The sequence below is a fragment of the Mya arenaria genome, chromosome 5, assembly GCF_026914265.1.
Source record: "Mya arenaria isolate MELC-2E11 chromosome 5, ASM2691426v1".
Classification (NCBI taxonomy): domain Eukaryota; kingdom Metazoa; phylum Mollusca; class Bivalvia; order Myida; family Myidae; genus Mya; species Mya arenaria.
The window spans coordinates 5188973-5215740 of NC_069126.1; the positions used below are offsets into that span (position 1 = coordinate 5188973).

At 36.6% G+C, this 26768-nt stretch overlaps 1 protein-coding gene across 3 annotated transcripts; it reads right to left on the reverse strand.

Moving 5' to 3' along the window:
- Positions 1–897: 897 nt before the first annotated feature.
- On the reverse strand, positions 898–26199 carry LOC128234814 (high-affinity choline transporter 1-like). Of its 3 annotated transcripts, XM_052949342.1 has the most exons (11): positions 26129–26167; positions 25858–25963; positions 18833–19011; positions 18489–18596; positions 11238–11393; positions 8418–8566; positions 6200–6325; positions 5311–5464; positions 4572–4679; positions 2721–2827; positions 898–2378 (listed from the first exon to the last, which is right to left on the reverse strand). In XM_052949342.1, the coding sequence occupies exons 3-11, from the start codon at positions 19002–19004 to the stop codon at positions 1836–1838; spliced, it is 1623 nt and encodes a 540-aa protein (XP_052805302.1). In that variant the 5' UTR covers positions 19005–19011; positions 25858–25963; positions 26129–26167; the 3' UTR covers positions 898–1835. The 3 variants fall into 3 exon arrangements, with proteins under 3 accessions (XP_052805302.1, XP_052805303.1, XP_052805304.1); XM_052949343.1 differs by lacking the exon at positions 25858–25963 and having other exon boundaries at positions 26129–26199; XM_052949344.1 differs by lacking the exon at positions 25858–25963 and having other exon boundaries at positions 26084–26152.
- Between the last annotated feature and the right edge of the window lie 569 nt (positions 26200–26768).

Below are 26768 nucleotides of genomic sequence, written 5' to 3' on the forward strand. Positions count from 1 at the left end.
ACGCCGCAAATGTTTTTGCTGAAACATGACTAACAGGAAGCAGTTGCAATTCGTCAGCAAACAAGCCTGAGGTACTTAAGGTAGGATTTTCAGCTTAAAGTCACCACGACCTTGACCTTTGACCAACTAACGTATAAATATACCAAGTTCGAGGTCTCTTGGCATAGGTGTGTTTCGAGTATTGATAGGAAATTGCGTATTTTGACCTTACAGTCACAACGACCGTGACATTTAACCCACTGACCTTAAAAGCTAATCTGCTGGGCTGACCAACATGCATACATTGTCTGACGTTCCTGTACAATAGCGTTCTTCAGATATCGCTCGGAAACCGAGTTTCAGCTTTAGGGCACCACAAACATGACCTTTGATCAGATGACCTCAAATTAAAAGGTTCATCAGCTGGTCATGATAAATAAAACTACTACCATGCTTTTACTTTTTACCCACTAACCTCAAAATCAATATAATTCATATCATGGGCATTGACTTACCTACTTGACTTATCAATGTTGCCAACCCTGAACGCTTTTCATCTTGCGCATACCATGAACATGATATTTTATTCTGCGAACATAATGTCAAACTAAAAATACTTACTTTCTCGAATATTATTCAGCTCTGGCAATGTCCCATGGTACAGTTTAATCTACGTGATTGAAATTGAGTACCCTCTAAACTTAATTGCTAATCACCAGGCATTTCCGGTGTTATTTTTTTATTTATCCCGACATAAATGTCCCACATAAGAATTTATAGAACTGAACTGCTAAAGGTTTCTACATGAGAGTATTTTATAGAATAGTTCCGTTCAAAAACAAATATGCTACACCTTTGATATACATGTTTTTTATTTTCTAAAAACAACAAAACTTCATATATGCCTTTGTAGTTTATTTCTAGACATGACATTTTTAGCATGGAATTTCACATTAATTATTAATATAATATGTAAACAAAACAAAATAGTAACATAAAATTACAATTGCTCAAAATTGTTCCTTCAAGAAAAGCAATAGAAAGAACACTGCTTTCAAAGTTACTTTTTACTTAATTACTTACACAATCAAGATAAAAACATGCTGTATGAGAACATTCTCATTTAAAGAGATGTCTTTTGCATTTTATATAAAAAGATGTACCAGTATGCATTTTTGTAATTTATTTCGTACATATACTTGAAATATTTCCAAGATTATAAATATGAACCCACGATCATATTAACAAATTAGCACTTCTTCAAATAAATAATAAAATGCATGAGTTACCTGTCTTAAGTGTACATCATTTTTCTGGTAGAGGTAACAATGACCTTTTGCTTACTGACTCCAAATTCAATAGGGGCAGCTATTGACCATGACCAACTAGCTACAAATGTTTTCATCTTTTATACTGGACTTGGTGCACTATACATCTACAATCATTCATGAAATTGGCCCCAAATATACACAACAGCTTCTTGTCAAAGACAATGACCAGTCTTTCAGAGATTCAAACATGATGTCAGCATAAAAAGTATGAGTTCCTGAAACATGTATAAGTATAATAAAAGTACATTTAATGCCTATATCTGAGATATGTATAACAATTGGCAGTTGTGTAAGCTTATATAAAGTTGTTTTTTTGAATATCTTCAATGGTTTTCGAGTTGTGGCCAAGGTAAAAGTTCTTGTTTGAGGCCAGGAATACCAAGGCTATCACAATACCCCATCTGTTTGTTAGAGAATTCAGAAAACAAATCAACAAAAAATGTCATAACAAAGGTAAAATACATCATTAGATTTGAATGATCAAAGGTTTCAACATACTTTCGCATAAAGATTTTGGAATGTACATCACATTGCTGTAGAGTTTGTGGTGACATTAGAACGGTCTTTATCACTTTGACTAGCTGATAATTCACTCGCATCACTTGCAGGCGGTGTTGGGGAGTAATGATAACCCTCCCTGTCCGAGATTCCTAGTATATCCAAATACTTTGGCAATAGTTCTTTCCTAAATAATAAATTTGCAAAAAATGATATCACTAGTATAGTCACAAATGAACACAACATGGCGAACGTTCGGAATGGAAATATTTGACCGTCAGTTTCACTAAACCATGGGTAAAAAATAAATGGATTGAGATTCAGGTATGGTTCACCAGCACCAAACCTTAAAATAATGCCCACAAGATATCCGCACACCGCCCCATAGGCGTTGGACACTTTAAAAAACAGAGCGCACGTGAGTTGAGGCAGTAGAATTACGAACACGACGTCGGCAGCGAGGATAAACAGTCCGTAAATGACGGGAACGTAGAGAGAGATGAGAGTTGCTATGACTCCCAGAGCCAGGATGGCCAAGCGCTGTACCCAGAGAAGCTCCTTGTCTGAAGCCTGAAATATGTGGGGAATAAGAGAAAGTTTGTTTTAAGTCAGTTTATTCTATATAGACATGCAAAACAGGCATGAATAGAAGTAAATGAAAATATGTTCATCTTTCATCATATCTGATTTACTCAATACTCTTTTAGCACTAACTATTAAATCCATTTAACATTTAATCCTACATGAGGTGTTTTATTGCTGGTTTTTACAATTTGTGCCAAAAAAAAAAAAAAAAATCAGAAACTTTTCTTTCCATTTTTAAATGATCAGGATCCAGTTCCTTAGAAGTTTGATAATAACTAAATCAGCAATCATCAAGTAAATGAATCTTGGTTCATTTAAACATGTTACCTTTGAGCGCAGTATATTTTTATATATGTTGTAAGTGAACATGGAGCTGGATCCCAATATTGAACTGTCCATGGATGACATCACTGCCGCAGATATTGCTGCCAGACCTGAATCAAAGAGCAGTGGTTGACATCAAACACCAGGGCCCATTTCAATAATGAACATAAGGTTAAGATTGTAAATGTCCGGGTGTAACCTCATTTTGGTGTAAACTGTGCTTCATAGATTCTGTTCTTTACTTTTCAGGTGTACAGGAGCACTCTTATGCAGTATGTATGTATTTCTTTAGACCTTGCGATCAAGGATAACACGTGAAAGTGCAAGCACTTATTTCCAACGGGGTCCTTTGTTTTTGCTGAAGGGACAGCACGCTGAAGAGACAGTGGTGGGATACAAGGAAGTCCGGGTGCGAGACCCTAGCTCTTTTTCGAAGAGACCCCTTGGTTCTTTTACGTGCTCGGTGTAAAGCACCGATACACGGGGTACAACTTTCCTGGGTTAAACCAGTACTGAGTACACCACTTTTCCAAGCACTACCCTTTAAATGCCAAGCGCCAGGCAAGGGAGCTACTTGTACCAAATTTTAACGTCTTTTGGTATGACGCGGCCAGGGATCGAACCCTCGACCTCCCGCTCCGTAGGCGGACGCTTATCCACTAGGCCACGGAGACGGTATAAGGTAAAATACTAAGACATCTTAAAACAAGATTAAGCCACCCCTAGTATTTTTGTTATTGTATAACTTGTGTAATTTTCTCCCTTTAAAGAGTTTTGGAAATTAAAGATCATGATACACTGTGTTCTAGTTTATTCAATCAATTTTAAACAAGTAATTTGGCTTAAGTAAAACCAGTTTTGCTAGAGACATTTCAATATTTCCAGAAATTGGGGCCTGTACAATCTGCATTATTGTATTCAAATAAAATGTAAGGCATTCATGAAGAATTTGCTAACATCTTTTACATAAAGCTACACTGAACAATTTCTCCTGAATCATCATATTTATTTATTTATTGTCCAAAATAGCTATTAAAATTGCACGGATAATTTCTAAAAGACACCTAATGTCTTGGAAAAGGAATGCTAAATAAGAAGAAATTAGCTCAACAAACAGGTTCTAATGCTCCTTTTAAATCATGGTGAACTTCAACATTTCAAACAAAGATGACCACTGTGATGGCAATCCAAAACACTACATCTCAACACTTCACAACAAGATGATGAGGGTGAGTACACTAATCGTTTCAGAACAAATATAACCACAGTGAGGTTTGCAAACCTCAACGTTTCACAACAAAGATAACCGCAGTGATGGCAAACCTCAACGTTTCCCAACAATGATAACCGCAGTGATGGCAAACCTCAATGTTTCACAACAAAGATAACCACAGTGATGGCAAACCTCAACGTTTCCCAACAATGATAACCGCAGTGATGGCAAACCTCAACGTTTTACAACAATGATAACCGCAGTGATAGCAAACATCGTTTTACAACAATGATAACCGCAGTGATAGCAAACCTCAATGTTTCACAACAATAATAACCACAGTGATGGCAAACCTCAACGTTTCACAACAAAGATAACCGCAGTGATAGCAAACCTTGTTTACAACAATGATAACCGCAGTGATAGCAAACCTCAATGTTCCACAACAAAGATGAGGACTATGATGGCAAATGTCAGGATTTCACAATAATGATGATGAAGGTGATGGCAAATCTCAATGTTTCACAACAACAATAATGATGGTGATGACAGTACCTTAATAGACGAGATGAAACTTTACTGCAGAAGAATTCTAGCAATTTAAACACAAATCAAAAATACAACATCACCGCCCTGCTTACCTATGATGGAGACAGTGGGTGGGGTAAACTCATACAGGACATATGGTAGAACCATGCTGGACTTGTTGATGGCCAGGGGAGACACTCCAAGCCTTGTTACATTCCAGTCTGAAATAGAGGAAGATAATTACTGGTACACGATCAATTTATCTAATATTGAAATACATTGTTCATCTTGGCTCATTTCTTTTAAAAGGATGAAAAATGATGCAGAAAAGGGGGATAATATCACAGTCACCCAAAGCCATATTCTACAAAAATACACAGTTTCTTTACTAAACTTGATTATTTTGCACCTATTGAAAACAGAAACTCAACAAGCGCTGCAAAGAGCAAACACTAACGCTTCTATGTTCTTTATTTTTCAATCAATTAAGGGGCATATTACAACAATTATGAAAGAAAGAGTTATGAGCCTTACTATACATGTGAGTATTGTCTGTAGCAACATGAATATTAATATTTATTTATCATTCAGTGTTTGCGAGCTGAAAACACCAAGACTATTACAATATCTCAATTTGTTTAAATACACCTTAAAACATCCACTTTGTTGGTTTTACTTGCAGATTTTCTCTCAATATGAAGCCTGATATCTGAGAAACAAGACCATCTAGAGAAATCCCACATGGCAGGCTTGGTAAGCACCAGAAGTTGTTAAGAAAGTGTTAAGTTACATCACCTAAGGTTCACTTCTGACAAACAACACACTTTCACCATTTCTGGTTAGTACCCCTACCTGCGGTTGTGCTGGCGGCACCAATGATAACAGAGGGAATCACAAGTATCAGGGCCGCACATCCGCCTGTCACGGAGAGAACCTGGGCTTGTCTGCTTGTTTGTACAGACAACACACGCTGGAAATATGCCTGCCAGGGGATCGTACCAAATGTCTGAAAAATACAAGAAATTACATAACTTAAAGAAGATCCAATTTGTATACGACATGAAATCCCATATATGGATATCAATAACTAAATCTGACACCCAGACATGAGTGAAAGCTGCTGACATGGCTTGTCTAGTTATTGGCTGAGCAGAATGCCCCATGGTCGGATAATCACACTAGACACATGCTTAAAATATTTCTTGTGTAACTGTCAAATTATATGTTATTCAGTTTTGTACATTTCACAAAAACATGCTTCAATTTTACTGATAATTGCATTTTTATTTTAAAACATTATTTCTTTTTTGAAACATCAAAATCTAAATTGCATAAAATTAACCATTAAAATATTTTCAATTGCTGTTACTCATTTTCCATAGAATATGGAAGACAGAATTTTTCCAGCACTGGTTGCATGATGATGACTGGAAACACATGTCTAGTATGCATGAGTACCTGTATAAACCTATAAGTGTGACCTCAACCTTGATTTAACTTGTAACAAGACAATATTTCCTTTTTTGTGTTCTGATGACCATGTAAAACATTGATGTTGAGTCAACAGAAATCATTCAAGTAAATTTATATACAAGAATACTTCAGACAAAGTTCAGGAAGAAATCAGTGAGAAATTATTTTATCGCACTAAAAACTGACATAGGCAGTGACAAAGGCAGATTCACAAGAGACATTCAATAATATTGAGATTACAATGAAAAATTGTTTTTATAAATGTCACCATGGCAATAAGGAGGTCAATCCAAGGTGAGATACTGCCAGGGGTCAGTTGTCCAAGCCATGAGGCAGAGGTCATCTCCAGATTGCCCACATGCTCATTGGTCAGTACAAACGGCACACACAGCATCTGTAAGTATATAGTGGTTTATGTTACCATGGTAACTAGGGCAGTTGTCCCAGCTAGGAGGCAGAGGTCATCTCAAGACTGCCCACATGCTCATTGGTCAGTACAAACGGCACACACAGCACCTGTAAGTATATGATGATGTATGTTACCATGGTAACTAGGTCAGTTGTCCCAGCCAGGACGCAGAGGTCATCTCCATACTGCCTACATGCTCATTGGTCAGAACAAACGTCACACACGGCACCTGTAGGATATAATGATGTATGTTACCATGGTAACTAGGTCAGTTGTTCATGCTACAGGCAAGGACAACTCAAAAATCAAATGGATATACAAGTCAATTCCTCTACCAAAGGAAAATATCATTCTAATGATGACTTTATTCTTCCAAATGTATAATCCTCTCACTTCTATAGATGATTCATACCATATAATTGTATTTGTTATATAGACCTATGGACCCTGCCATGTATAATAGCACATGGCGCAATGTAACTTAATGTACCAAATGTGATTGATGCATCAAAGTACGGTACATGAGAGAGAACATTTCACAAATGTGCTGTAATGTATTCATTATCTATCATAACATATTCATATTTCACATGATCATAACATATACTCTCTTTTTTCCTCAGTATTTATTAAAACTTTAATGATTACATTATAAATGAGGTAACAAGCTGATAATTTAAACATTAAATCATTTGATATACGAGTAGGTGATGCCTGTCGTGTACCTTATAATCAGGTTGATAATCTTGATAACCATATATCAATGCAAAACTATTTGAAATTTACACATTTCTCTCTTAAAACTAATCCAAATGAATATAATTTAAAAGTGCAATTCCATCTTAAAGCATGAAAATGGTATTATCGCTAAATAATTTTTTTTAATAGAAAATCTCTTTTTTTGTATTCATTTCTTTCAATTATGTCAATATATATCAAGACCTGGACGACATACAAGCCTGACAGACGGACAGGAGAGTACACACCAGGCACTCTGGTTTCCTACAAAAAACAAGACCACACTCTCGTGTAACATCATGCCAAGAGTGACTTTCTTTAAATGTTAAATAAATAAATTGAAACTTATGGTTCTTAGCTAAAAGATGTGACTGACCTTAGCACAGTTTCCAGAAAATACCGGGTACAATACTAGCATTCCCCAGGAGAAACCAGAACTTTCCTTGTAAATTGTGTTGTTTTGGTTTCTTTCTTTGACTTCACAGACATCGTTCTTTTATCAAGTTGAACATGAAATCAAATACAGTTGAACACCCCTATTCCGAACACAGTTTATCCAAAATTATGGCTATTTCAAAATTATTTTTTAACTCTGATTTTATTCCTTCTTTGTTTAACAAAATTTTTAATCTATAATCCGAAATCGCTATTCTGAAATAATTGCTATTTTGAAGTAAAAATTACGGCCACGATTATATATTTCACACCTATTTATCAATCCTTATTTCGAACTCGATCATCGCATAGTTTTCCACACCATAATGCGAATGCACTTGGGCATTGGCCTCAGGTGACAATGGAGCACAATTAGCCCTTGTTAAAGAATGACATAGAGCATGCGTTTGTAACAAATATCGATGACAGATAATGAGTGATCGATTTGGGTGATTTATTGTGTATATAATTCCTGGAAAAGACAACCTGAATGGCATTCGAAATTCCTCATCAGATTCAATCGCCGCATTGCTTACTCGAAATTGTTAATCCCAAATAATGCTATTTCGAAAAGATTTTTGGGTCCCTACGATTTCGGATTAAGGGTTTTCAACTGTAGTACATGTACCTACCAAGCTAATCCTCATAAAGAAGAGCTGCGTGAAGTCTGCGAACGCTATACTACATGTATTCCACCCTGATGTTCGTGAATGTGACTGACAATGATCTTACAAAACCTTACCATGAAAACACTTCTTTACTACTACTTACTAAAAACATACAAGTGTTTGTCTCTATGCTACTTTATTTCACTCAGGTGTTAATGAATGTGACTCCTACTCATGTCACTATAGCAACCATAGGAACAATATTTTCTCCATACCACACATGAAGTCATACCTACCAGCCCTAGAACAATAAAGAAGAGCTGTACAATGTCTGTGTAGGCCACACTGATCATCTGTCCAACCATTGTGTAGGCCACTGTCACCCCCGCTGATGTAACTATGGCAACAGTCAAGTCTATGTTGATGATAACGCTTAAAGTGGTTCCTGAAAAATGGTTCATGAAATTGTAATGAATTATATTTACTAAGGTAAAGAGAGTTTACATTGTAAACAAAGTTGTATGTTCTTAATAGAGAGTGCCGTGGAGATGAACGCCAATGGCCGTCTGTTCTTGTTTTTCAGTCAAACATGAGCTATAATTCTTAAGGCATATTGTTGAAAACTTTGTTTAAGTGCTTAACAACGGTGACAACATCATCGTTGTTAACTTTCAAATCTTTAATGCTTTAGAAATTTCATGGAAACATTTGTGAGCATACCATGTCAATGAAATATTTCACCTTCAAAGTTAAGTTTTAAAAAAATTCAACCCAGTAATTATTAAAGCCAGAATTATTTCCTTGCTTTACCTGCACAAATTATTGTCCCTGGCAACAACTATATCAAGTTTCATTTTAATAACTCTAGCTGCTTTTAAGTTATGGCTATGGTTAAAGTTTTTTAACGACAAAGCCAATAACAATACCAAGGCTTTAATAACACCCCACCTTATTATCTTCAAAATATAGACTAACTATAAATTAAACTTGAACATGCCAAAGATACTAGAATAATTTAGGCTATAGTTTGGGGTCTTGGTACCATCACAAACACTACCTTTTTTTGTGAATGTTCTTAAACCGCTACCAGTTTTGGCCAAAATGAAAGGTTTTCAAACAGACCATAACACTGCTTACAACACCACATCTCTGACAATAACTTCATAGACTACACCATGGGGCTCTGACAATGACACCCCCTATAACACTGCTTACAACACCACATCTCTGACAATAACTTCATAGACTACACCATGGGGCTCTGACAATGACACCCCCTATAACACTGCTTACAACACCACATCTCTGACAATAACTTCATAGACTACACCATGGGGCTCTGACAATGACACCCCCTATAACACTGCTTACAACACCAAATCTCTGACAATAACTTCATAGACTACACCATGGGGCTCTGACAATGACACCCCCTATAACACTGCTTACAACACCACATCTCTGACAATAACTTCATAGACTACACCATGGGGCTCTGACAATGACACCCCCTATAACACTGCTTACAACACCACATCTCTGACAATAACTTCATAGACTACACCATGGGGCTCTGACAATGACACCCCCTATAAAACTGCTTACAACACCACATCTCTGACAATAACTTCATAGACTACACCATGGGGCTCTGACAATGACACCCCCTATAACACTGCTTACAACACCACATCTCTGACAATAACTTCATAGACTACACCATGGGGCTCTGACAATGACACCCCCTATAACACTGCTTACAACACCACATCTCTGACAATAACTTCATAGACTACACCATGGGGCTCTGACAATGACACCCCCTATAACACTGCTTACAACACCACATCTCTGACAATAACTTCATAGACTACACCATGGGGCTCTGACAATGACACCCCCTATAACACTGCTTACAACACCAAATCTCTGACAATAACTTCATAGACTACACCATGGGGCTCTGACAATGACACCCCCTATAACACTGCTTACAACACCACATCTCTGACAATAACTTCATAGACTACACCATGGGGCTCTGACAATGACACCCCCTATAACACTGCTTACAACACCACATCTCTGACAATAACTTCATAGACTACACCATGGGGCTCTGACAATGACACCCCCTATAACACTGCTTACAACACCACATCTCTGACAATAACTTCATAGACTACACCATGGGGCTCTGACAATGACACCCCCTATAACACTGCTTACAACACCACATCTCTGACAATAACTTCATAGACTACACCATGGGGCTCTGACAATGACACCCCCTATAACACTGCTTACAACACCACATCTCTGACAATAACTTCATAGACTACACCATGGGGCTCTGACAATGACACCCCCTATAACACTGCTTACAACACCACATCTCTGACAATAACTTCATAGACTACACCATGGGGCTCTGACAATGACACCCCCTATAACACTGCTTACAACACCACATCTCTGACAATAACTTCATAGACTACACCATGGGGCTCTGACAATGACACCCCCTATAACACTGCTTACAACACCAAATCTCTGACAATAACTTCATAGACTACACCATGGGGCTCTGACAATGACACCCCCTATAACACTGCCGCTCTTACAATTCCTTGAAAAAATAAAATAAAAGCCTTAAATTAAATTAAAACAAAAGGTTCTTTCAAAAACTAGAACACCGTATCATTACTAAGTATTTCTTGTAAACTTAAAGTGACACTCTTATTCAAAATCAATACATATACATGTATAACAAACATAAATTTTGAGTGATAAACCTTTAACTACTTACTAAATAAAATGGAAAAGATTTATTACTGGTAACAATATTGTAACTGTGTATTAAATAGATTAAAACACAAAAATATTGGCGAGTGCTAAAAGATTAACTGTGATCTACTATGGTTTCATAAGTTAGAAATACTGTGTTTTCTGCACCTTTCTTATAAATTAATCTTGGTATCCTTCATAAGAACCATTGTTTTCAACATTTATTCATCCTTTTTTTGATTTTCGACATTTATGCATCTTTAAGCCTATCGAAATTCTATCCCTGAAGGTACATTTACCATGAAATCTGTTATCTATGTATAACAAACCTAATGCATTGAGAATGGAAGCAGTCCAGAAAAGGTCTCCCCAGAGTGATGCAAGATAGATGAGAAAGACGACCACATGACCAAACCTCTCATAAAACGGATCAAGCATTGTCATGTAGCGCTTGTCTCGCATTGGCCCCGCATACACAACGCCACCTGAAAAAAACAAAGTAAAAAGTCTGTGTAAACGGCACACCTTATCCAAAGCACTCAGACACAAGACCATCAATAAAAGAGAGTAACCAGTCTGTGTTAACACAGGCCTAATCCAGAGCACCACAAACACAACACCACCTGATAAATATAGAGTACCCAGTCTGAGTTAACGCAGGCCTGACCCAGAGCACCATATACATAACACAGCCAATAAAAAATAGAGTAACCAGTCTTAGTTAATACTAGTCTTATCCAGAGGACTGCATCAATAACACCACCTGAAAAAGAGAGTAACCAGTCAGTGTTAATGCAGGCCTTATGCAGAGCACTGCAAAAACACCCCCTCCCCCTGTTAATTTTTTTTAAACCAGTCTGAGTTTACACCCCTTATCCAAAGCACCTTAAGCTGAGGCAAAAGTTTATCATGTTTTTGTCGAAAAGGAGCATAGTTCTACAAGAATTAAAGCTAGAGTTATGGGCCTTGCAAAAATTTGCAAACTGTCTATGCAAATATGTGTAAGGCGTTTTTCTTGTTAATATCTTGGAACAGTTTTTTCACTTATGGCCAAGGATAAAGTCTTTTCCCAACAATGACGACACCAAGGCTCTGACAAAAGCATGACATTTTAAAAACAACAACAGAGAAGCTAAAAATAGCCATAGAACAGTCCTGTGTAATTGAGTTAGTGTCCCGAAAAATCAACCTTGAAAACAAAAGACTCATTACATATGTATTGTATCTGGTGAATAATCTTGTTTGAAAAATTGGTAAGTAAAAAAAATTCCTTCTTATTATGTATTATGTACGTTAATCAATGCATTAAGTTTTAACTCCTTTTTTAAGAATGAATTCAATAACTTAAAATAAACCTGACTTTCTTTTTTTTGAAGGACGGGTTATGTCAAAAGCAAATAAAGAATGCATTACAGAGTTATTAAACTGAAAATCACAAAATTATCACTGGAAAGTGAATCAAGTTTCAATTATCATTCACAGATTTAAGATACATACTAATTTAAATGTAATATATGCAAAAATATTTCATTATGTTTGGAAGCTTCTTTTGAAAAAATATATTAAAATTGCATCAACTAAAATGATCTATTATGAAGATTAAGTTACAAAATATTGCAAGTTGACAGGTTATTAAATGGCTTATCAAGATCATCTAAAAATGATATTTGTTATGAGCTAACTGACAATTTACTATCACCTTCAATCTATGCCCTCAATTTGATAAAGAAAATAGCTTTAAAAAGTTGAAAATGATGATCAGATCAGACACGAGAAAATACATTTTCCAGTTTCTCATCCCCCACCCATGATGGGATGATAACAGAGCCAAGTTGCCAATCCTGAAAATGTCTGCGTGGGGTTTAGGGATTCTAATACCCTTTTTGCCTTAGAATAGTGTTCAAGGAGTACACCTTTCGGTTTGGTAGATATAATTATGTACAACACGAGACATCCACAATCAGAACAATTATCAGGAATCTTAGCAGTGAAGTTTAACACCTTTGTCTTTAAACAAAGTTAAATTTACTTTATTTTACCTGAAGTCACAGGCATTAGACATGTACCTGACATTTTGGTTCAGTTGTCCACTTCCCATAAAACTCAACTGGCTATGATCAAATGCTTGTGTATGAACAGTCTACACTGTGGGATGTTTGATTTATAATAATGAACAACATATCGATTATGATGCTTGCAAATGTTTATTGTAAAAGTGTTAATTATTCAATTTTTATGTATCATAAAAAGAGTATTTATTCCATTTTCTGCACATTTGATGAGAATATAGTGTTATTAATTATTATATATATTATTCCAAGTAATATCCAAACGGGACTTAAATGCTTTGGCAGCGTAGCTGTTGTGGACATGGTGGACTTTGACGTATTCTGGTCCCTAAGCCAGATTATTTCCCCTCATGGTGTTACATGAGTCCAGTAGAACACAAACTAGATTATCCCACGGCAGTTCAAGTCTCTCAAACAGGCTTTCAAATTCTATGAAAATTGATTCAGAATCAGCCCTAGTGATTTTTAAGGAGGCCAAATGTCTCAACACTATTTTTTCTCTATAGCAGAAAAATAGCTGCAACAGTTTTCTCATTGTGTTTGTTGACTTGTCTTAGTTGAAACAAAACCGAGATCCATTAACTCCTCCACATGTTCATCATTGAAATGGCTAGCCACTCCGTAAGTCATCTTGTATGATGCTGTACACCTTTGAAGTTTTAATTCGCTGAGAGCTTTTGTATCTTTGGCAATTGTCTTAAGTAAGACACACTACTGTGGTGCCAGGGAGCATGTTCAGCCATAAATCCAAGTATCATGGCCTCTGGATTAAATTGTCAGTCATTGACAGGAATAACTGGATGCACTGGCTGAGGTGTCTGTTCATCCCTGACTTTTATAACCATCAACATAACTGGAAATACAAATTACAACTATAGAATTTAAATCTCACTCAAACTCGGTCCTCAAGAAGTTTTGTTGAACTGTCTCAAATAGAAAATAAAACGACTGCCTCTACGTAATATGTATTACTACTACAAAATATTTATTCATTTTTTTGGTTTAAATTTGAACCAAACCAATTTTCATTTGAACCTCCCATTATGGTCAACAGCCACTTCTTATTGAGAACAATGCTTCAAACATTATGAGAATAATAAAGAAACGGTTTACAGCGTAAACTTCAATCGGCCAAATAAAATTTGTAAAATAAAAATCGATTATTATGACACAATCCGAATCGGGATGTCCGAAATAATGCTACATGCGCAAAATTCATAATCAGTTTGATCACTTTCTATTAACTTAAATAGAAACGTTTCGGGAATTTCTCTTAACAAAAAATGGCAAATATACCCTTTAAATCGACGAATCGATGTTTTTAGAAGTTGGTGGTGGTCGTTTTTCTCCAATTTTCCAATACCCGTTTATTCGTCTTCGTCGTCTGTCATATCCGGATACGACCATCCGGATACTGTCTGCTAGTCCCATCGGTAATTTCCGTAATCACCGGATGCTATCTTAACCAATCATATAGCTCGATTGCCAAGACGTAAATAGGTTCGTTAATTTCCGACTTTACGCTTCCGGAAAACTCACCTTTCGTACCCATATTCTTCGAACTGAGCTCGATTCGCTCCCTGTACCCCTCCCCCCTAGAAAAAACTCAACGGATTTACATTAATCTCAAAATCGATCCGTGAGGCCTTAAATCCGAAATTCCGGATTAATCCGGAATTTTATCATCCCTGCACCCATCCCAACTCAGTCTGAATTCCCCTCAGGTTGTCTGAATTCCCCCCTATTGTCTGAAATCCCCTTAAGTTGTCTGAAATCCCCTCCTGTTGTCTGAAATCCCCTCCTGTTGTCTGGAATCCCCTCAAGTTGTCTGGAATCCCCTCCTGTTGTCTGAAATCCCCTCCTGTTATCTGGAATCCCCTCCTGTTATCTGGAATCCCCTCAAGTTGTCTGGAATCCCCTCAAGTTGTCTGAAATCCCACCCTGTTTTCTGAAATCCCCTCCTGTTGTCTGGAATCCCCTCCTGTTATCTGGAATCCCCTCAAGTTGTCTGGAATTCCCTCCTGTTGTCTGAAATCCCCTCCTGTTGTCTGGAACCCCCTCCTGTTGTCTGGAATCCCCTCCTGTTGTCTGAAATCCCCTCCTGTTGTCTCGAATCCCCTCAGGTTGTCATAAATCCCCTCCTGCTGTCTGAAATCCCCTCCTGTTGTCTGGAATCCCCTCAAGTTGTCTGGAATCCCCTCAAGTTGTCTGAAATCCCCTCCTGTTGTCTCGAATCCCCTCAGGTTGTCATAAATCCCCTCCTGCTGTCTGAAATCCCACCCTGTTGTCTGAAATCCCATCCTGTTGTCTGGAATCCCCTCAAGTTGTCTGGAATCCCCTCAAGTTGTCTGAAATCCCCTCCTGTTGTCTGAAATCCCCTCAGGTTGTCATAAATCCCCTCCTGCTGTCTGAAATCCCACCCTGTTGTCTGAAATCCCACCCTGTTGTCTGGAATCCCCTCAAGTTGTCTGAAATCCAATCCTGTTGTCTCAAATCCCCTCAGGTTGTCATAAATCCCCTCCTGCTGTCTGAAATCCCCTCCTGTTGTCTGAAATATTCTCCTGTTGTCTGGAATCCCCTCAAGTTGCCTGAAATCCCCTCAGGTTTTACATCTGAGAAGTATTTTTCTTTGCTGATTAATAAATTAAACGGTCAATAGAGGACCCAAGTTTTAATGCAACACTTAAAAAACACGATGGGGCAGAGGGGCTGCCACTGCTTGACTGTAATTTTACAGTTGAAAAGGGGCATAACTGAATAATAATTAAAGTTTTGTGGTTTTTTAATTATGTGGTTTGCTAAACATGTGGGGAATGCCTCACGCAAAATGTTAACCAAACTCCATTGTTCTATCTTGACCAATTTTTTAGTGACCGCCAAGGTACAAGTTTAGCACAATGCAGACAATGACTCCAAGCCTATGACAAAACCTCATTTTTTTCTTCTAAAAACAACAACAGACAAACTAAAAAAAACAACATTTGTAAGAGTCCCTCAGCCGCATTTCTTGAGCCCAGATGAGAATCTACAGAAATTATTCTCTGGCCTAGAAAGAGGTAAAAGGCCACATTTTGACCTAGCCTTGCTATGATTTTTACTTGAAACTTAACCCAAGAGATTAACTGATGTCCCAACATTTTATGAACATCATAATGAGTGAAGTACAAAGTAGTAAATCTTTATTGTAGAATTTCCAACTTACCATTTAACTGAAGTCAGGGAGGGAATAGCTTAAGTTTATAATACAAAATTACATGTCAAACAGAAATGAACCTATATTCACCCTCTTAGTGACCTAAAAAGTCAAGATGAACAGGATATGTTTGTCAAACATTATGCCCTCTAAACGCCACATTGTTAGAAACATATGGACTATTGAAAGGTTTTTTTAGAAAGAAAAATGCATTGATTTTGAATGGTTTGCACATAGTTTTTGTGAAACAGAGGACAAACACTGTGGTCAAAGCTTTCATGAGACTGTTGACTGTATCTTAAATTGTCTGACACCCACCCTAAATAAGGGTCACACTAGTAAAGAGCAACCTACCATGGAAGATTCATGGTCAAGACATTATAGTGGAATAATGCGGACAAAGTAAGACTGATTTCCATGACCTTGCCCTGTGACCTACTCACGTCAAAAACAACTAGAGCTGTCACAGGAGTGACGAATACCCCCAAATGCCGCCTGGACACAGGAATGGCAAACCATTCCTTTGAAAAGAGGCCATAACTCCAAGGTTACTGCACACTGCATCTTCTAAGACTTCTTTTATCATGCATGTATTGTTTGTCCGGAAACCGTTTTTCTATTTTCGTAACAGTGCACAAAAACCTTTACTCCACTGGCCCCATTTCCAATCACAAGCATTGTCTTCACAGAGGCTGCCTATACAGCAAGTTTCATCACAATATCTCAGGCCCAATTAAAGTTATGAAGCAGAAACCATTTTTCTATTTTTAGTAACAGTGACCTTGACCTTGGCCCCACCAGCCCCAATATCGAACTTGACCTGTATCTTCTGATGTTACACCTGTGTACCAAAAAATGTTCAAATCTGTCAAGCCTTTCATGAGTTATCGCCCGGAAACCATTTTTCTATTTTTAGTAACAGTGACCTTGGCCCCACCAGCCCCAATATCGAACTTGATCTGTATCTTTTGATGTTACACCTGTGTACCAAAAATTGTTCAAATCCATTTAGCCTTTCATGAGTTATCGTCTTGAAACCGTTTTTCTATTTTTAGTAACAGTGACCTTGACCTTGGCCCCACCAGCCCCAATATGGAACTTGACCTGTATCTTCTGATGTTACACCTGTGTACCAATTTTTTTTTTTAATCTGTCTAGCCTTTCATGAGTTATTGTCCGGAAACCATGAAAACCGACCGACCGACCGACCGACAAGCTCACTAACTTGATCTGTATCTTCTGATGTTACACCTGTGTACCAAAAATTGTTCAAATCCGTCTAGCCTTTCATGAGATATCGTCCGGAAACCGTTTTTCTTTTTTTAGCAACAGTGACCTTGACCTTGGCCCCACCAGCCCCAATATCGAACTTGACCTGTATCTTCTGATGTTACACCTGTGTACCAAATTTTTTTCAAATCTGTCAACTCTTTCATGAGTTATTGTCCGGAAACCATTTTTCTATTTTTTAGCAACAGTGACCTTGACCTTGGCCCCACCAGCCCCAATTTCAAACCTGACATGTATCTTCTGATGTTACACCTGTGTACCAAAAATTTTTCAAATCTGTCTAGCCTTTCATGAGTTATCGTCCGGAAACCATGAAAACCGACAGACCGACAGACAGACAGACAGACAGACCAACTGACAAGCTCACTCCTATATATCCCCTCAAACTTCGTTTGTGGGGGTATAATAAGGGTTATCAGCTGGTCAACTTACCACTGATGTTTCAAAGTCATAGGTAAACAGGTCTACAGTTATTTTGAGGAAAATGTTTTCATAAAACACATGAATATGACCTTAAACTTCTCATTTCAAAATCAAAGGGATTCATCTTCTGGTTAAGTAGATCTCGTATTCAGGGAAAGTCCACAACGTTCATCGTCTGCTATAGACTGCCAACCGTAATTAAATCGCCCATACTACTTAAACACCAAAATATTTACACAAACTTGTTACAAAATTTGAAAAGGGGCCATAACTCTGTCGAACATTGGTGGAGAATTACCACAGTCAAACTTGACCAGTATTTTATGATGATATAAATTTATACCAAAAACTAATTTACTCCGTTGACCCTTTCATGGTTAATTATCTGAACACCTTAAAATCCAACAGACTGATCAGGAGTCTCACAAGCTCACTACTATGCACAACTCCAATCCGTGTTGTGTGTGGGTATTATAATAACATAGAAGCATGCATATTTACATATGCACCCTCAAAAATAATCTTACTACAATATGTGACTGTAAAACAAATAATACAAGGCATAAGAGACCTAGAAATATCCAATATATTAGCATGTGACGCACCTGTGATAAGACCAATGAAGATGCCCAGAGGTGCCAGTGTCCACACCAGACCATAGGTGGCCACAGACTCTGCCGTTCCATTGATGTAGCCCCCTCCCACTGTAGTGGCTGAAATAACCGGAGGTTAAAACTTGAAGAACTAAATTTGACAGGACATGTATTTACATGAAATTATGTCATAACAACTACATCTTTTTTTTTTAAATATAGCCATGTGCAACTCTTTTCAGTTGTATAAAGAACAGTGGCTTTTAATGTCTTAGCCAGGATCAAAATCAATCATATTTGCTATCAGATAGAGATTGACACTTTGAAAATACATGTAAATGTTTTTTGGTACATACCAGTCATGGTAAAGATGCCGACCACTGTTGGAATGTTCCTATCAGCCACAATTGATGATTCTAGACTTGGTTGACCAGTGTGTCCTATCCTTCGTGCAGCCAGAACACCGACCACGAAGATCACCAAATAGAAACATATCAGCACCACCAAGCCTGCTACATTTACCTCCATTTCTTCACTTAAAATTAAAATTAATGTCATATTTACTGTGTGAAATTCCATTTGATAAGTGCCTGTAAAAATTGGGCAACTAATCTGCTTACCATTTTTATAAAGACCAGGGGCTCTGACTCTTCAATTCTCCTTGTAATTTGTTTCATGACAAAGTAGCATAAGTTTTATCTAATGTTTAAGAACGCAAAATAATTCATCACTTGCATTTTGGGTAAATCAACATTTTTAAACTTGAATGGTTTTAACTTTTATAGTGCAGGGTGTGCAATTGCACATGCTGGTTAACATCCCTGTAAAAAAAATGACTCTGACTCATACTTTTGGAGACCAGGGTGACAAGATTGCATATTCTATAAGCTTTTTTTAACATTTAGTAAAGAGCCATATCTCACTGGGTAAAGACAAACATTATATCACAAGTGCAAGTGAAGGGGTGTTGAGAAAATAGTACCTTGGATGAAATACCACTGTAAAACAATAATAAACTTTGTTATGTCTTAGTTTTACTGCAGGTAGACCTCAACATCTCCGACATAGCTTTGTAAGGGGCCATCACAGGTTATTATTTATTTTTTTATGGTTAATAGTGAGTGTGGATTGTGAAGATATTGTTTATTTAAGGGGTCGTGCTAAAAGGCTGACCAGAAAACTGACTACCGGGGTATATAGATATAGAGGGAAAAGGCTGACCAGGCTAGAAAAGGCTGACCAGAAAAATGAAAAATGAAATTTTTAATGTTGCATTAGTTTTATTGGGTTATTTTAATTTCTGTGTACTATTTAATGTATTATAATTGATATATTATTCAAAAATTATAATTTATAGGAGCGTTTAGTTGAAGATGGATGACTTTTTCAATCGTTTGAAATACATATATCTAATTACACTATGTCTTCACAAATGATGAAATGTATCCATCTATTGTAAGACATATGCATTAAACGGACTTTGAGAACATTTTATTTCTGAAATTGAACTACATCTAAGTTCCTGGTCAGCAAAGTTCGAAAAATGCTGACTAGCAGTTGGGTTTCGAATAAGGCTGACCAGGTTGGTCAGCGATAAGAAATACATGTTTCTAAATACACTATGTCCTTAAGTTTCACAAATTATCAAATGTATCCATCTATGGTAAGATATATGCATTCCACGGACTTTGAAACAGACTTTAAAATCATTTTATTTCCGTATTAAACAGTTTGCTCAGGGATAATAATACATGTTTCTGGTTGATTTCAAGTCAATAGTATTCTATTTATAGTGTAATCATTCTGTAATGTTTATAGGAAATCAAATCAAATCATACATTCAAGAAGATACAGGCTGACCAGTACAGGAATAAAATTATTGCTTTAGGTTAATGCTATTTTGAACATGATTTACATATCTATATAACTTCATATATGGACAATTCTTCGTTCACTAATTCAACCTTATTTGTACCCAAATGAACACAATTTCATGGACCAAATGCAATACGCCATATCGACACCCCGGAGTGTTAATGCTAATCGTGACAGTTTTATTAGTGACAGTTTTATTAGGTCCAAGTGACAAATTCTCGCTTGAATGATCATAATGGAAGGGATTGCAATACAGTCGAGCCTCGCTATGTCGACGTCGGATAAGTTGACTTTCCGGTTATGTCGACTTTTTTTCCGGTCCCGAATTTATTCCTTCTTATTCTATATAAAATAAATCTGTTTGTGTCAATTTTTTTTATCTCGACTTTTTCGCTATGTCAACCTCGTTTTTCAGTCCCAGTGGTCCAATTTCACACATTTCATATGTTCTTTATGTCGAACTGTAGATCGAGACGTAAGTGTGAAAATATTCATGACGGTTTGCGGCATGTCGCAAAATACCGTGCATGTCGATATAACAACTGTCATAATTGGGGGATACAAAAATGTAATTGGTAAGTGCGAATAATTAAAGTTGTTTGTTTATGTATTTATTTAAAGAGACATTTATTGCTCAAGCTCTTTTTGGTATTGTATAAAACATGAACATTTTATTGATAAGATATCAATCCCGAATGGGAACAGAAAGAATAACTTCAAAATGTCAAATGTTAGTTCCACTGCTCTGAATGCTTTTTGGGATTGTGCTATATTGCTATATGTATAAACGAAACACGAATGTGCTATTTTATAAAAGTTGTTGTCATGTGCTATACCGTTTTCTTACAATGTTCAAATGTATGCATTTGTGGTTTTATATGTGTTTTGTGTGATCCATAGACGTAAAAGAAATAAATTTGAAGCAAATAATTCTTCTTTTGTTTCACTGTATTTTTCAATAATAAGTTTGCTGTTTCCACGACGAAAATATGTTACAAGACCGTTCAATTGTGGATGTTAACATCGGACAATCTAACTCAAACGTGTTGGGATTGGTGATATTTTTTGTAATTCGGATGAGTCGACTTTTCGTTATCTCGACTTTTTTCACTAGGTCCCGAAAAAGTCGACATAACGAGTTTCGACTGTAGTTATAATTCCGGGCAGATTCATTTTCGTTTTAATTTACATTCATTTATTACTTAATGTTATCATTCAAAATATAACTCATTTCATTATCCATTACAATACCAGTTAGTATTCAAATTTAACAATTTTAAAAACAAACCTTAAAATAACCAAACAGTAAATGACATGTCAGCACTGGACACTGATTTAAACCACCTAAGTATTTTGTCTGAGAATGTCCAACTATAAAAGCCGTAATGATTTTTTTAAATCTTGAAGTCAAAGATTAAACACACAAATACTGAACTGTCTATAAATCAACTAAACAGAAATCCAAGCAATATTATCAATAAATTCACATAGATCCAAATCACATGACACAATATATCTTTATTCATCATTAAACGGCAAAGATATCAAAATTGCTTATTAAAGGACGGGCAAACTTAAAACAATTTATGTTCGTTTGAAGCAGTTCAAATAGTTTTCACAGGTTGTACATAACTTTTAAGGCAAAGTCCACAATTATAATACTTGTTTAAATATCATATTGACTTATTTACACTTAGTTGTAACAAAGAACAACTTTGACAATATCTCATTAATTATTCACACTCTCATCAAACCTGAGCACCATGCCCTAATTTAGGGGCATATTTGTTTTTTTTCATACACTCATATTCAAAGAGCTATACAAAGTTATACAAAGTTACACATATTTACATCAAAAGTTACCTATGATTTATTTATTGAACAAAAAGAAAAATGATGAAGAATGTAATTAATACGTTGACTTGAATTATTATATTATTCAATAAACAAGAGCACCGCGGAGTGGGTGCCAACGCTCGTCTGATGAAATTCCAAGTCGAAAAGGGGGGATAACTCAATATTAATTAAAGGCAAAATTATATGACCTGCTATAAACATGCATAGTGTTAATAGGAACACGTGTAGCAAGTTTAATGTGAAAATGTTGAACGGTTTTTGAGTTATGAGGTAAGGTTAAAGTTTTTGGACGACGACGACGACGCAGACGCAGACGACGCCGACGACGCCAAGGCTATCACAATAACTCGACTTTTTTTCTTCGAAAAACAGACGAGCTAAAAATCACGATTTTATAACATTTTCTTAAAAAAAATTCTGGCTTTGAAACTTTGCACACTTGTTCACCATCATGCCCCCAACACGTACACAGGAGGAAGTAACTCAAGCATTTTGACAAAATAATGCCTCTTTTTTTACTTTTAATTTACGTTAAAGTTTGCGTACCACCTCTAATATTTTCAAATTCCATTGACATCTGGCTTTGAAACTTTGCCCGCTTCTTCACCATCATGCCCCCAACTTGTACACAGGAGGAGGTAACTCTATCAAGCAATTTGACAAAATTATGCCCCTTTTTCGACTTAGAATTTCATTAAGGTTTGCATACCACCTGGAATATTTTCCAATTCAATTTATGTAAATATCTTAGCGCATCATGTATTGCATTGAAATCTAATCCAACAGTGATCCATGCATGTTTCGCCAAAACTTTTCAATCCATTCACCGAAAAGCGGCGGAATAGTCAAGCGCGCTGTCTCTGTGACAGCTCTTGTTCTGTTCTTTATATTGGCACATGTGTGTATTGTGTCTGTACAACTGCCCACTTGCTTTAGTTTTCTGTGCTCAATGTTGCTATGCTCAATGTTGCTATGCTTGTTTGTAGTTTTCAACCATCTGTTTGCTGTAGTATTCAACCATCTGCTACTAACTTGTTATTGTCATTGCCAGTATATGTATTGAGTTGCCTTTGTTTGTATGTCTTATTAGTTGCTCTCCTTTGCACTCCTTGTGATGCTTTCATAGTTTGCCAATGTGTCCCTGTGAGGAGTTTGCTGATCAGTTTTCCTCAAATCTGATTGGGGGATATAGTTATCATAAAACCATTGTTTTTTGGGTTTTTTTTTAGGTTCTTATTATCCTTTTTATGGCAGTTTTTAGGCAGATTCTGCCCAGATCAGCAACTTCAACACAGTTTTTATCCTTTTGTGAATTGTATGTGCTAACAAGTTTTCTTTGTTTTCTTTGTGTATGTTTTTTTTTCATATTGTTTAAATCAAACTGAAATGTTTATTGTGAAAAGTTCTGTGATAGATCCCAATCTGGTGCAATACTGCTATTATGAAGCTATCTGTGAATTTCTTAATTTTATTAGGAGTCTTTTTAACTAAGTGACCTTTTTAATAGCATGTAGTTTGTACCATAACTTGGCAACTATCATTCATATCTCTGTTACCTAATTGAATACTTTAGTCCCTGATTTTTTGTTAGAGTAGCTTTTAATTAACTTTGTATACCACCTTTATTTTTTTTTATCTTATTTTGTATTATCAATAACTGTATAACACCTTAAAAATATGCCACTATATACCATTGCTTTTTAGCTTATATACACTTGTTATACCATATACAATATGTTTATAAATAGTCGGTTCAAAAGCTCGCATGAGCTTATGTTGTATTGTTTGTATCTTGCCGACTCAAAATAAAACTTATCTTATCTTAAATATGTATAAACATAAAATATTCTTAGTGGATAGGGACATAATAAAACATAAAACTTAAAAAAAATAATATCAAAAACTTTTCAAAACCATTTTATCCCTAAAGGTCTTTTAATATGTCATTGGACCAAACACGGAGTCTAATCATGATAGTATTATGGTGATGTGTCTGGCCGTTTCCAAGAAATAAACACCAATTTAGCTCTGTTGGTTCAGGCATCTTGCAAGAGTTTCCAAAGTTAGATCAAGGTGCACTTTTTCTTCCAGGATTACATAACAAGTGTCAGAAATAAATGGCTAAGGTGACTGGATCGGCATAAAAAGGTTAATGGGTGAGGAGTTTATGGGTAAGAAACAGCCACCGGGTTATCTCAGTTGGTAAAAGTGCCGAGCTAGAGTTCCGGCCCAGCTCAAGCCCAACACCGTGCGCTTTTTTTCTTCCATGATTACTAAAACCACAGGCAGCAGTAACATTGACAGGACCCACCCTATGGCCACCCCCTCTAAAAAAAAAAAAGTAAAAAAAATAATTTCAAGACCAAAAATGATCGGAACATGATCATTTATCCAAAAAACATAAATATCAACCAAAAATTCCACTAAAATTTTTTTTCCCAATATTTACTATTATTATATAGTAAAGGTTGACATGTGAAGGCCCTTGTACGTAGGGTGGTGGTTTTGAAAAGCACGTAACTAACTTATTTTTCAACCATTTGTCTCCAAATAACTGGTCTCTGTCACAGAACATAATAAAGTTTCAGAAAATGTACAACATCAATGTATTTCGATAAAAACACTGTACATTTTAAGTCCAAACTTAGAGAAGCACTTAGGTAGGCAATTCATAATCGCCATCTAAATATGTGTTTTCATCATAAATTTGCTCATTTTGTCAAGTAAAACTAATGAAAGTGCATGCAAAACTGAAGCATAATATAAAACAAATGGTAACATCTTATCGACTGGTATATATAATTCCTGATTCGCAACCAGGTAGGTATCCTGATGTCCGTATCCCAATATGAGTATCCGAATTCAAGGTCGAATTAAGGTTGAAAACAAATTGACGTAATACTGACCTGGTAGCGATTTTGGAATTATTTTTGCGTGTGAGTAGGTTGTTACCGTTTGTTTAATTGCCTCTGACAGCTTTCATGCCCTGTCATTTGTTATATTTGACAAAATGAGCGACTCTTGTTGAAAACACAGATTCCGATGGTGATTATGAATTGCCTACCTAGGGGTTTCAAGAAGTTTGGACTTAAAATGTCTATTTTGTTGGTAAAATCATATTGAAGTCGTACATTTTCTGAAACTTGCCGCTGAAACCACAGGTGTTCGTCACATAGCCTGGATACAGTAATACATTCTTTTTTTAAATATTTTTTTTTTTTATCTATTTATTTCGATCAAGATAGTGAATACATGTCATTTAAAAAATTATTCCATAATTTTTCATGAAAGAAAATTAGTATAATATATAAATAAATATAAGGGAAACATGTGCAAAAATTCATCAATTCCAAACGGACCTTATCAATAGAGCATAGTACCTAAAATAACGGAGATAATCTAATAATTTTTACTGTTCTGATAAGGTAAGATTCCCATCTACAAGAAAAATATAACTTGTATGCTAGTAAGATTGACCTTTACGCATATTCAAACAAAATGCACCGACCAGAAGCTGAAATTCGCCATTACGAAAGAACCGGGAGGTTGAAAAACAACTGATTTTTCGCCCCTAAAACACGTTAAAAACAGACTGACATGCAAACTTTCCGTATGCATTACAAAGAGAAGCTTAAAATATCATTCCTACCGTTAAAAACTCGTTGAATAAGACGCGTATTTATCCAAATCGAACGTTTTATTTCCGCGGGGGGTAGCCATAGGGTGGGTCCTGCCAACGTAACTGCTGCCTTTGACTAAAACATGACAGTTTAATTTGACAGTCACAGTGTCGCGAAATCATATTGCAAATCACTTTTCATGTTTATAGTAGTTGTTTCAAGACAAAACTCGGAAACTGATGTTTAATTTTGTACCTTTTTATGAATTTTATTGCGGAAAAGGTGTTGAAATTATCTTACTTGATCAAAACTCCAAAAAAATACCGATTACAAGCATGTTTACATTGTACATGTGATTTAACGGTTGGGTATAAAAGCCTAGCCGGACCGGGCAAATTCCGAACGAACGAAAATGTCCGTACCGGTCCGGAAATCGTTCGAAAGTCTTCAGAATTTCAATCGTGTATAAAAGACTGGCCCCACCGGACCATTTCGCCCGGTTAGCTCAATCGGTAGAGCGTTGGACTCTGAATCGGACAACCGTCTCCGTGGCCTAGTGGATAAGCGTCCGCCTACGGAGCGGGAGGTCGTGGGTTCGATCCCTGGCCGCGTCATACCAAAAGACGTTAAAAGTTGGTACAAGTAGCTCCCTTACCTGGCGCTTGGCATTTAAAGGGTAGTGCTTGGAAAAGTGGTGTACTCAGTACTGGTTTAACCCAGGAAAGTTGTACCCCGTGTATCGGTGCTTTACACCGAGCACGTAAAAGAACCAAGGGGTCTCTTCGAAAAAGAGCTAGGGTCTCGCACCCGGACTTCCTTGTATCCCACCACTGTCTCTTCAGCGTGCTGTCCCTTCAGCAAAAACAAAGGACCCCGTTGGAAATAAGTGCTTGCACTTTCACGTGTTATCCTTGATCGCAAGGTCTAAAGAAATACCCGC

Excerpts from the sequence above, each read along its gene's own strand:
- LOC128234814 (XM_052949343.1), bottom strand. The coding sequence starts at position 19,004 with ATGGAGGTAAATGTAGCAGGCTTGGTGGTGCTGATATGTTTCTATTTG. Across the intron at positions 6,326-8,417 it reads TCTTTATTGTTCTAGGGCTG|ATGCTGTGTGTGCCGTTTGT; the intron begins GTAGGTATGACT and ends ATATACTTACAG. Across the intron at positions 2,379-2,720 it reads AAAATATACTGCGCTCAAAG|GCTTCAGACAAGGAGCTTCT; the intron begins GTAACATGTTTA and ends CACATATTTCAG.